This window comes from Lithobates pipiens, unplaced genomic scaffold (assembly GCF_037356315.1).
Source record: "Lithobates pipiens isolate NorthernLeopardFrog02 unplaced genomic scaffold, aLitPip1_a1.2 Scaffold_19, whole genome shotgun sequence".
NCBI lineage: Eukaryota > Metazoa > Chordata > Amphibia > Anura > Ranidae > Lithobates > Lithobates pipiens.
Window position 1 is genome coordinate 403,038,081 of NW_027507764.1, and position 13,185 is coordinate 403,051,265.

General features: G+C 45.3%; 1 protein-coding gene across 9 annotated transcripts in view; it reads left to right on the forward strand.

The window, feature by feature from the left end:
* The first annotated feature begins 3,620 nt into the window (after positions 1-3,620).
* The window catches only part of SPIRE1 (spire type actin nucleation factor 1), a 249,298-nt gene continuing 239,733 nt past the window's right edge, over positions 3,621-13,185 (forward strand). For 7 of the 9 annotated variants that reach the window (XM_077492410.1, XM_077492411.1, XM_077492412.1 and 4 more), the window contains exon 1: positions 3,621-3,994. In XM_077492410.1, coding sequence (XP_077348536.1) covers positions 3,757-3,994 — 238 coding nt within the window. In that variant the 5' untranslated portion in view covers positions 3,621-3,756. The remainder of the gene's footprint in view (positions 3,995-13,185) is intronic. The other 2 variants (XM_077492417.1, XM_077492418.1) reach the window with 2 other exon arrangements.

Sequence of the window (13,185 nt, forward strand, 5' to 3'; positions counted from 1 at the left end):
GTTTGATTGGGCTTACCGCTACCTTCTCCTCCTCGATCTGTGTCTAGGGGTTCCTGTGGGAGATGGGCCAGTAAACTCAGAAACTTAAAGCGGAGGTCCACCCTAAAGTGGATCTTCCGCTCACTGGAATCCTACCCCCTCCGGCGCCACAATTGGCACCTTTCAGGGGGGAGGGGGGTGCAGGTACCTGTACAGTACAGGTATCTGCACCCACTTCCGGCATAGCTATCTGCGGAAAGGGGCGTAGATTCTGCAGAATCTATGCCCCTTTCCGAAAGTCCCCCGCTGCCTGCTGGGAAACACACGGATCCCAGAGACAGCGGGACCATCCTTATTGCGCAGCGTGACTCGCGCATGCGCAGTAGGGAACCGGGAAATGAAGCCGAAAGGCTCCACTTCCTGATTCCCATACCCAAGATGGCGACGGCAGCACCCGAGAGACGATCGAGAGATCGGCTTCGGGTGCCGACATCGCGGGCACGCTGGGCGGGTAAGTGTCCTTATTTTAAAAGTCAGCAGCTGCAGTATTTGTAGCTGCTGGCTTTAAAAAAAAAAAAAAACGGCGGAACTCCCGGCGGACTCCCGCTTTAGGGTGAAAAACACAACCCCTTTAACTCCTGCGGCTCCCAGCTCCACCTTCCATCCAGCACTATGCTATCTCCTGATCTCTGCTTTGCTGTACACACGCTGTCAGGTAGGAAGTACTACCCACACAGCACTGTGTGGTTGGGGGGGGGGGGGGGGATATGACAGGGGACAGAGGACACCACGGTGGGGGTTGTGATGAGAAAGGGACAGAGGACACTGCTTTCAGGGGGCACGCTGGGCGGGTTAAGCCCCATACACACTATCAGATTTTCTGCTGACTTTTTCCTTCAGATTTACCAAAACCATGTAGTGCAAGGGCCTGCCTGATTGCATACACATTGAAATTCCTAAGGTTTGACCTCATATTATATGGTTTTGGTAAATCTGAAGGAAAAACTCAGCAGAAAAACTGATAGTGTGTATGGGGCTTAAGTGTCCTTATTTTAAAAGTCAGCAGCTGCAGTATTTGTAGCTGCTGGCTTTTAAAAAAAAAAAAAAACGGCGGAACTCCCGGCGGACTCCCGCTTTAATTATATAAGAGATGAACCATAAAGGAAAGCATCAAACTTTCCAATATTCATGCTGTTCAACTGCCTAGACACCACACGTGGAGATTGTTTGTTCCCCCAACAGCATAATATAACACCTATGTGCGGGTTTGATGCGGGCCACCTATGGGTCCCTAGCACTTTCTGGCTGTGCATCTCCATGGAGCGATCTATCAATAATTCTGACAGATAACATCTTTGATATACATTTATATATATACTTACACACAACTATTTACTTTTGATATGAGATTTATTCTCAGTTGTTTTGTTCATTTACAAATAAATGACTATAGCTATTTGTTCTCCTTAGATATGCCTCTGAAGAAGGGAATGTTTTCCTGAAACATGTTCGGCGTTTTGGAGTTCACGTTATAAAACCATATATGAAACCTTTGATGTTGTGCAGACTATATATTTATATGTATGATTCCACGCATTGATATATGTATGGATTTTTATACTGTTCTGTAAAACGATTTTGTGTATTATTTTTGTGAATAAATTTGTAATATATTTTTTATTAATACTTTGGTCTGCCTTAAAAGTCTTGCTGTACCAGGGGGTACTGTGATCTCCTTGTTAGGGGATCTTTCTAAGTAAACTCAGAGACTGACGACAGATCAGGGATTTTTATTTGCAAAACGTAGACAACCAACAGTCTCTAAGCACTTGTACACACGGTCGGAGAATCCGTCAGAATGTGTCCTATCGGACCGTGTTGTCGGATAATCCGACTGTGTGTGGTATGCATCGGACTGATTCCGTCGGAATATCTGTCGGACCCAATTTTCCAACTTGTTGGAAATATTTTCCGACCAACTGGTTCGATCGGACATACTCCGATCATGTGTAGAGAATTCTGATCGGACCAAGTGCCACGCATGCTCAGATCAAATTCCTACATCAAAGCTATTGGCTACTAGCCTGAACGTAGTCCCATCGTAACAAAATTACGTCATTACGTTCTGAATGATCGGATTTTTCGACAACTTAGTCCGACCGTGTGTATGCAACAGTTTTGGACAAGATCCGACTGACAAAATCCGACGGATTTGGTTGTCGAAATCTCCGACCGTGTGTACAGGGGCTTAGTGTAGGATCAGAGGGTTAGGAAGGAAATTCAGGTACTCTTAAGCCCCATACAAACTATCAGTTTTTCTGCTGAGTTTTTCCTTCAGATTTACCAAAACCATATAATATGAGGTCAAACCTTAGGAATTTCAATGTGTATGCAATCAGGCAGGCCCTTCTACTACATGGTTTTGGTAAATCTGAAGGAAAAAGTCAGCAGAAAATCTGATAGTGTGTATGGGGCTTAAGTGTCAAAGACAATAATGAAGGATTTGCTTACTTTGACTAAATCCAGAGAATAGCCATTCACCCAGGAACAAGTCTCTGCCACAGACGTTGTTGTAGAACATACAGGAATAGGTCTCTGCCACAGACGGTGTTGTAGACAGGAAACTAACACTTATGGAACACCCGTGTGATACCTGGATCTTTAAGCCAGCTTGGCGATACCCACGAGACTGGATTCACTTAGATACTTCAGCCCCACCGGGCTCTTGCTAAGAAGCCAACCCGTATGTGGCCTTCTTCTGAAGAGTCCTCCCCTGCATAGCTATGAAGTTACTGGGCCTCTCCAACTACCAGAGACGGCGACGGACCACCTCGGAATCCTTCTTTAGTTTCCTTGCATCAGGCTAGCCAGCCACGAGACAATAAGTTGGGTGGATCCGCACCCCAGGCCATAGCCTTCCTTGGGCCTGGTCAGGAGGACCAGGACCATGGAGTCAGAACATACTTCTGGACCGAAACCCCAAACCACGTGACATCCACATCTTAAGTACCCTCTCCCAGAAAGCACAGTGAGAGTGCCACTCCCATTGGGTGGGTTCCAAAAGAGAGTAAACTTAAAGCACCCAACCAGTCCATAGTTCCATGCCTACCAGAAGAGACAGTGCCCCCTGTGGCCAGGCTGAACATCCTATAGCCCAGTCAGACTGATGCTGAGGTCCAAATTTAGAACAATTGTACCCAAACCAAAAAAGCATAGCACATGCTCTTCAGGAACCGGCGCTACATGTGTAAAAAAAAAATAGATACAAATTTTATGAGTACAGTGTTGCATGACCGGCCGTGCAATTGTCATTCAAAGTGTGACAGCGCTGAAAGCTAAAAATTGGCCGGGGCAGGAAGGGGGTAAAAGTGCCTTTAAGTATCGAAGTGGTAAAACCATGGCTGATCAGGGTATATGGCTGTGTGTGAATGAGCCCCAGTGTTGCTGTATGCACTCCTCCATCTGCTCCCCGGTTTAATAACAACCCCCCGTGGTGTGATGAGGACACGCTTCCCTCTATACGCCAACAAAGGACGATCGCTCTCCGGAGAGCTGACAATGAGTGGAGATGACAGACAGGCAGGGGGCGGGGACACTCACACGTCATGTGTCCATGATCTTGACAGACGGAGGGATCGACCCCGCCCCCCGCCGTGACGTTTCCCTGGATAGGACGTCAGCGATCAGGGGCTTCCAGGCTCGGCTGGTCAGGCGGCCGGGGATGTTGGTGTTGCCGCATTCCCCGCACAGGAGAGGCGGGATGTACTGACCTCGGGGATGGCGGAATCTCCGGCCAGCCAGGCAGAGAGCGGGATCGAGTCTCTGTCTCTGGAGGAGATCCTGGATCTATACAATCAGCCCATCAATGAGGAGCAGGCATGGGCTGTGTGCTACCAGTGCTGTGCGGCTCTACGGGCGGCCCCGGGCGACGGCAAACGGAGGAAGATTACCGGGGCCACCGAGATCCGGATTCGGAGGGATGGAGCTGTCATCGTCCGGGAGCGCCCCGGGGCAGGTACGAGCTGTCATTATTAGCCGCCGATCTGCCCTCATCGCCCGCCGATCTGTCCTCATCGCCCACCTCTGCCGCATTGCTGTACAATGTATACACCGAGATCAGTCTGGATTCCCTCCTGTCATCCATTACACCCCCCAAAAACCATCCCCATCACCTCCCGTTATTTACCTTCTGATGTCACACCCCCACCCCGGCCAATCACAGCCCACCCTCACCCCACCACAACACACTCTACTCCACCCACACTGGCTCACCAGGGGTTAATCATCACCAAAATCATTCATCACCAAACCCTGCAACCAGTGCCAGGACTCCCTCCCTGTGTGTGACTACATGGTGTGTCACTGCTCATCCTCTGTACACCATTGTATGTCATGTCTTCATTACATAGGATGATCTACATTCTGTACTGTGGCCCGGGGGCCGGATATAGCCCTTTGCTCTGTCCTCTGTCACTATCCCCCCCCCACTGATAACGGACGCTATTCTGACATCTATTCCTCTCAGTGATACCAACCATGGGGTACTGTGCCTCTCCCTAATGCCACATGTACTGATGTTTACTCCCACTGATGCTGGGATCACGTGGCGCTTGGTGCTCGGGATCACGTGGCGCTTGGTGCTCGGGATCACGTGGCGCTTGGTGCTCGGGATCACGTGGCGCTTGGTGCTCGGGATCACGTGACGCTTGGTGCTCGGGATCACGTGGCGCTTGGTGCTCGGGATCACGTGGCGCTTGGTGCTCGGGATCACGTGGCGCTTGGTGCTCGGGATCACGTGGCGCTTGGTGCTCGGGATCACGTGGCGCTTGGTGCTCGGGATCACGTGGCGCTTGGTGCTCGGGATCACGTGGCGCTTGGTGCTCGGGATCACGTGGCGCTTGGTGCTCGGGATCACGTGGCGCTTGGTGCTCGGGATCACGTGGCGCTTGGTGCGTGGGATCACGTGGCACTTGGGATCACGTGGCGCTTGGTGCGCGGGATCACGTGGCACTTGGGATCACGTGGCGCTTGGTGCGCGGGATCACGTGCCTTTAGGATGCCTTTACACGGCTTTGTTAAAAATACGTCATAAAAGTAAATTTGCGTTTTTTGTTTTTTTCTATCTACTATCTTCTTCTATCTTCTATTTTTTTCAATAGCGCATCTGTGAAACTTGAACATGCGACACCAAGGTGTGTTTTTGATGCATTTTCCATTCATTTCAATGGAGAGTTTTAAACATGCACCAGAAATGCAGCATGCAGGAGTTAAAAAACAAACAAAAAAAAACAAAAAAAAAAAACCTGCACCCATAGCGCCCTGAAGTTCCATATGATTTAAAGAGATACGTTTTTCTCCAGCCCCCCCCCACAAAAAAACAAAACAAAACACTGCCCTTAGTACATGGGGATGCAATGCCTTTGGTTCATGAGATAACCCCTCTTTAGTACATAGGATAACGTGTCTTTAGCACATGGGATAACGCATAGGATCCAATAGGCCCAATGCCAAATTATATCTTTTTAGATGTACATTAGAGTATTTTATTCACAAACAGTGAAAATCTGTTAATATTTAGGTTCCAGGGCTATGGAGAGAAATATACCCATAACCCCCAAACTAAAAGGTTGCTATTTCTTTGAATGTATATCATTTTTTTTTTTTATCTGCACCATTTATTAAATAATACGTGGTGATCCTGCCATGAAGCTCCCTATTCAGGCACTTGGGGTCTGTAGGGTGACAACACTCTGTCGCTCTCTCCAACCTACTGTTGTGTGTTGCCACCCTGTCACTTGTCATAGTCTAAAGTAGCTGTGCAGGTAAAGGTTTTGAAACTGCTAAGGTTAGAAAAACAAAGAATATAATAAAAACTATAAATGACAATTGTTTGTGATGAGTGTAGATGTAATCCCTTGCTCAGATGATCTCCCCTTGTCACCAAGAATATTTAGGTTTCAGGGCTATGGAGGGAGAATATATTAATTTCCCCAGACCACATGGGGATTGGCATTTCTTCATTGACATAAATGTAATGTTTTTTGTAATCGGCACCTTTTTTATTAAACCTAATACCTGGTGATCCTGTGATCAGGGTCCTTGTTCAGGCACTTCATTTTATACGGTGACAACGCTGTGTCACTATCTTCCAGTTAACCTCCTATGTTGTCCCCCTGTCTCATGCCCTTCCAGTGGAGTCTATAAGTAGCCGTACCAAAGCTCGATGTGCAGAAGTCCCCAGATTAGTAGAAACCAGGAGCTGGACACAAATCTTCAGCCGGTAGGAAAAGCTGGCCTAGGGGTTCAACAGATCTCTTTAAAACAGGAGCCCCCCCAATACAAAAAAGTTGAGGCATCCAAGTGTAGTTGAACAAAAATGAGCACCAAATAAATGCCTTATTTCCACAATTGGCAACATGAAAACAAGAAATCCAACATGTTTCAGTGGTCACACGTCCCCTTCATCAGGGCTCAAGATAATGTATCCAAGTGTTTAGGGGATAAAACGCAGAGATCCTCTGGCTGGGAGATGTTAGGAACAACAGTCAATAAGTAAATGTGCCGGCGTCAGTGGGGACGACAGCTCCAAAACAATCCAGACATTTTTTGGTGCTCATTTTGGCTCAACAACACTTAGGCGGTTTGGACCATACAGCATAAAAAACAGGAATTTTATGGGCATATGTGCAGCCCGCTTCCAGTCGTTGACGGGCTGAAATATGTGGCAGCAGGGCATTGTTCCAAGCGGAGTGCCGTATGCCCAAAATGCATAAAGTCTACATTTGGAGCCAACATCCCTGTATACAACTATCGCTCGGCATCCAGCTGCAGCCTATTTCAGCCTGTTGTTGATTTTGGCAGGCTGTTGGCAGCAGGCTGTTCAGTGCAGCCATGCCTCCTAGATGCCCAAAAATGCCTGCTTTTTACATTGTACATGTCCCACCGCCTTCTGCAGAAGGCCTATTAGGTGCTATTAAAGGCCGAGTTTCCGAAGTCATCTTCCAGGACGGCTTACAAGAAAGAGGCTCATCCCTCCTAGCACAGGAAATGCATGATTCACAGCATAAAGGCATACATAGAGACCCAGTGTCCAGTTTGTTTGTTTCCTCCAGCCAGGACAGGTCACAGAAAGCTCTTTTTAAATATTTTTTTATTTTTTTTATTTTTGGGGGGGGGGGGGGGTCCCGCCCCTTTGAGGCAGTGGCTCTTTTTGATGCACAATTTTCAATTCTACCACTCCCTATGAAAGCGCTTGCCCATTATGTACAAGATTAGACTGGCTCTGAGGAAGGGGTGCGCCCCTGAAACGCGTTGGCTGTACCCCGTGTTCTGTGCATGTCCACGCATTGTGTTTATAGCCTTTTGTCAGTTGCATTTTGTGCGTACTCAATGGCTTTTATACGAACGTTTCTTATTAAATTATCTCTGGTAATGCACTAGGCGTGCGCGCCTTCTATTTCTTTTCTTGTTGTTCCTTTCGGATTACCCTATCTGAGGAAGGCAGCATCCACTTATCTGGGATACTATGGGTGTTATTTACTAAAGGAAAATCCACTTTGCACTGCAAGTGCACTTGGAAGTAAAGTCGCTGTAGATCCGAGAGGGACATGCGAAGAAAAAAAAAAAAAACAGCATTTTTAGCTTGCACGTGATTGGATGATAAAATCAGCAGAGCTTCCCCTCATTTCAGATCTACCCCTTATGCCCTGTACACACAACCGGTTTTCCCATCGGAATAAACTCTGAAGGTTTTTCCGACTGAGTTCCACTGTCTTGCACGATCACACTAAATTTTGATTGTCAAGTATGGGGTGACGTACAACAGGACCAGAAAAAGGAAGTTCAATAGCCAGTAGCCAATAGCTTCCGTCTCTTACTTCAGAGCATGCGTCGTTTTTGGTCCGTCGGAACAGCATACAGACGAGCGGTTTTCCCGATAGGAATTGGTTTCCGTTGGAAATATTTGGATCATGTTCTCTTTCTAGGTCCGTCCAGAATAAAAAAAAAAAAAAAAAGGGAAAAGTCCGATGAGGCATACACACGATCAGAATATACGATGAAAAGCTTCCGTCTGACTTTTTCTGTTGGACATTCCGCTCGTTTGTACGCGGCATTAGATTTAGAGCGACTGCACTTTCAGTGCAAAGTGGATTTGCCTTTTTGTAAATAGCCCCCTATATATACCTCACACCACCATTTTATCTGACATCTGTTACTCCTCACCTTCGAGGACCTATTAGCACTGGAAGTGACTTTTTTGTATCTAAACAGTTTTTTTTTTACCTTCATGCATAGATTACATGTATAGATTAGTATAGATTGCATGAAGTTAAAAAACTTTGAGCCTTTACAAGCACTTTAACCTCTCGGTGCCAGCCCATCCCTTTAAGGGGTTTACAATACCGGGAGGCGGGGGGGTTGATTATGTGACAGTCAATCACAGCAATCGCATGATCGGAAAGCTCCTAAACGCAAGTAGCGATTGGGAGCTTTCCATTAGCTGCCGCTAACCGTGCAGGTTGTGTGCTCTCGGCGCAGCTGTATTTACATGAATTCACGCAAATGTGTCCACTCCACCTGCCAAAAAGACCGCATATTTGAGAACAAATAATGCTGCACTGGTGTTAAAATATCCAACCACTTAGTGTATCCATTCTCTTGTGCAAATATGACTGCCACCATAATAATGTGAATAAACAATAATGTAGTACAATAATATAATGCATTCATGTTTATTTCTTCTTATAATGAAATAAATCCTGTGCGGCCTGTGCTAAGGGGTTAAAGCCTATTGTGCAAGAAGTCCATCTTGAGCAATAAACACGCAGCCATCGTAGAAGTGGCTGTAAATAGGCTACAGGAGATTGGCAGCACTGAGATCCGAAAAAAGGTTTCCGTTTAAAAAAAAAAAAAAAAAAAAGACAAATACAATAAAGTCCCACTGTATTTTAAAAATAGAATTGCCAGTTGTTTGATACACAGTGCTTTAGCAGACTAAATGTGATTAAAGGAGATGTAATCCCCAAGTGAATGACAAGGGAAGAAAATCCTGTTAATATTCCAGTGCCAAGACTATGGAGGGGGAATAATAATAATATCTGGTTTCCCTATCCAAGAGAAGATTGCCACTTCTTTATTCTCTGGGATGATGATTATTTTGTATATTATTTCACTTGGTTAGGAGAAGGATTGATCAGCAGACAGAATCTTTGTGTATGCAGTGCTTTGTGGTTTGTGTGCCCATAGGCTGCTATGGGGAGTTGGGGGCTGTGTGTGGATGGAGTAAGTGGGATTAGGTGCTGTCATTGTAGAAGCAGGTCTATTGTTCTGTGATGAGATGGAAGGGGTAGTGTGGGGTGTTGGAGATCATCGATCGGTGTGTTCGCTGTGTCGGCCTCTACTGTTATTTATTCCTTGCCAGATCTGACTGTCGTGGGCATGCGGCATTGCCCGCAGTAGTCCTTCTAGGCAAGGTAAACAGAGATAAGACCTTAGCGTTGGTTACGTCTGCCTGCCACATGAGGGTTACAGGATAGGATCAAGTGTACAACGTGCTGATCTGTTGACAGTTCATAGCTTTAACCTGTGTAGATGACAACAGAGGTCTGGCGTGCTACAAGACCAACGCAGATGCTGTGAAAATGCCAGTTGACAGCACATTATGAGAAGTAAATGAGATGGAAGGATTTCATGATTCAGGGAGGAAAGCCATGTTTTCCGATCGGCCTTTTTTTTTAGCGAGGATGCAGCGACAGGGCTGCTGATTCGCGCTGATCTGCCATGAAATCTTCCATTCTCCATACGTTCTACACCAAATTCTTGAAGATGTTGCTGGATTATGGCAAGTACAAGGATCAGAGGAGTTATGCAGCTCTTGTGACTAAGCTCTAAGTACACAATTAGGTTTTCTTCATCAAATGTTAGGCCAGTTAAATGCAAAGCTATTCTTAGTAGCTTTTAATAGGGAAAGCAAGGCTTTATTTACTCATTTTATCCTTCTGGAACGTGGAACTCTACATATGGGGTCTATTTTTAAAAAGATTTGTTTAGCTATTTGTCCAGCAAAACTGCATGTATGTTTATAATGTGACCATTAAAGTGGTTGTAAACTCGAAAAAAAACAAACAAAAAACTTGCAGGACAGGCATAATAAGCTAGTATCCATCATACGAGCTCATTATGAAATACTTATCTTAGATCGTAGCTGTTGCAGCGGTCCCCGTACACCGATGTGACCAGTGACATATCTCCCATTGTTGTTTCTGGGTTTGCGTCTCCGGTGCTGTGATTGGCTGGAGCCGTGATGACATCACTCCCACGAATACGCGCGGGAGCTGTCAGTCACAGCACAGGTCCTGAAGAAACGGCACGAGCGAGCCACTTCTTCATTGCGTATGTGCCGATGACGTGCGGATATAGTGAATATCTCCTAAACGGTGCAAGTTTAAGAGATATTCGCGGTAGCTACAGGTAAGCCTTATTATAGGCTTACTTGTAGGTAAAAGTTGTAGCACAGGGTTTACGTCCACTTTAAAGTATATCTAGACGCTCACCTTGGAAAACGGCCCATTCATTTTAAAATAGAAATGAAAGGCAAAAAAAATATATATTTACATACACTCCCCCCCCCCCCCCCTTCTTTCTTAGTGGTCAGGTACCCTCTGATCTAAACTGCTCAGGGAGGAGAAGCAGCAGCACACTGGTATTCCCAGTGAATGACTGTGCAGGAAGGAGGGGTGTCGGCACAAATCTGATCATTGGAGTAGAGCAGGGTGAGTTCTCGGCACAGCCAGAAAACTGACCACACTGTGCTGTTATGAATGGGAACAGAGGGCAGTCAGTCTGGCGCCCCTCTGTTCCCATTTCTACACAGAGCCCACCGCTTCACTCTAAGGGAGCTGCCTCTAGGTGCTAATCATACAAGATCTCGGATCATTTATAGACATTATGTTTTAAACAAATGTTTTAATATAATGTGTGCTTATTCACACGCATTTTATGTATAACTATATTCCAGTTGCTATATAATTTTATGTTATCACCATATCTAGCGCCGCTGTTCACCCCTGGGTTTACATTCTACTGTTATGCCTAGTGAGGTCAGTTTTTGATAGGAAAACTGTTTCTGGCTGGAACACCAGGGATTTCACACAAAGGAAGCAATACAAAGAGAACAGGATACATTTTGATACCAGTGCATGTCAGGAGCCTGTGACTGTCTTATGCTCTCTGGAGCAAATTGCACAGGGGTCCTGTGCATCTTCTAGTCTGTTTCAGGTCCGAATTCGGACCTGAAATGGTGAACAGGGATGCATCGGACCCCTGCTATGAGTCGCTCCATACGGCAGTCTGAACCCAGCCTTAGGGATTTTTGCATAGTGTATAAAACTGTGACTGCTGTGAGAAGGGAGCACTAATCAATGTTTCAGGCACAGTCCACCTTTTTGCAAAAAAAATTTAATTAAACAAAATATATTCAAATAAAAATGTGCATTTGTTAAATGTTTGTGTTGAAGTCTGTGAAGCATTGCAGCCACGAACATGGGTTTGCAGATGTAATGCACAGGCCCCTACATTGTTTACATCTCAGCTCCATATGGAAGAACAGACCTTCTGCTATGGACCTCAAATGGACTGCAAATGAACATATTACAGCACAGTCTGTGAGTTTCTCTGTTGCCAGATGTGCCAGGTCCTCGTGAATGGATGATACGACTGTGGAGCCACATAAGACACGCTAATTTCAAATAACAATAGGCTGAGTATGGGGGATCCACCGCTCGATTTAGCTAAGTGGGGGGGGGGGGGGGGTTGGGAAATACAACTGTGTTTCCTGTTCTTCCCTTAATATGGGTTTAACCTAGAGTTGCCACCTCATCCAGAAACTGTTTTAAACCTGAACACATATGAATTACACGGGTTATGTGGCTGATTAAGGTCATAATTAAACTCGCTTGGTGCCTTTTCTGCACAAAAGTAGTCTCAGAACCTGTGTAATTCATGTATGTTCGGTTTTAAAGGGATGAGGTGGCAACCCTAGTCTAACCTGAAACATGACCTCAAAAGTAGACTATGCCTTTCAGGTATTTTCTGATGGTCGATTTTTTTTTTTTTAGGCTATTTTCTCTTAGGATCGTATGTTCTTGAGGTATCAAGGTCCATTTGATGATGTTTTCTTGGAATGTGTTGGTTTTTGATTGTTTTATTTGCTGCTTTCTTGGAGTTTGGCTTGCAACCAGTTGTGGTAAAATTTGTCAACTAAAATTGGGTTGCTGTGGAAAACATTTAAGCTTTTATTTCCTCCAGTTTTTTATAGGAGGGTTTTTTTTTTTTTCTTTCCTCAAAACCATACTATGAATTTAAAAAAAGTAAGTGATACATGAGCAACATTTCATTCAACTGTATTCAAAACATACACTCACCGGGCACTTTATTGGGTACACCTACTCAATTGCTTGGTAACGCAAATTACTAATCAATCAATCACATGGCAGCAACTCAATGCATTTAGGCATCTAGATGTGATGAAGACAACTTGCTGAAGTTCAAACCGAGCATCATAATCAGAAAGAAAGGGTATTTGAGTGACTTTGAATGTGGCATGGTTGTTGGTGCCAGACGGGTTGGTCTGAGTATTTTAAAAAAACTCCTGATCTAGTGGGATTTTCACACACATCCATCTCTCAATTTACAAAGAATGGTCCGAAAAATAAAAAATATCCAGTGAGCGGAGGTTGTGTGGACGAAAATTCCTTGCTGATGTCAGAGGAGAATGGGCAGATGAAATGAAAGGCAACAGGAATTCGATAAACTATTTGTTACCGCAAAGGTATGCAGAATACCATCTCTGAATGCAAAAACTCATCAAACTTTCAAACAGATGAGCTACAGCAGCGGAAGACCACACCGGTTGCCACTTTTGTCAGTTAATGACAGGAAATTGAAGCTACAATTTGTACAGGCTCACCAAAATTGGACAATAGAAGTTGGGAAAACTGTTGCCTGGTCTGATGAGTCTTGATTTCAGCTGCGACATTCAGGTGGTAGGATCAGAATTTGGCGTAAACAACATGAAAGCATGGATCCCTCCTGCCTTGTATTAACAGTTCAGGCTGGTGGTGGTGTAATGGTGTGGAGGATATTTTCTGGGCATACGTTGGGTCCCTTAGTACCGATTGAACACTGTTTTTAAACGCCACGGCCTAC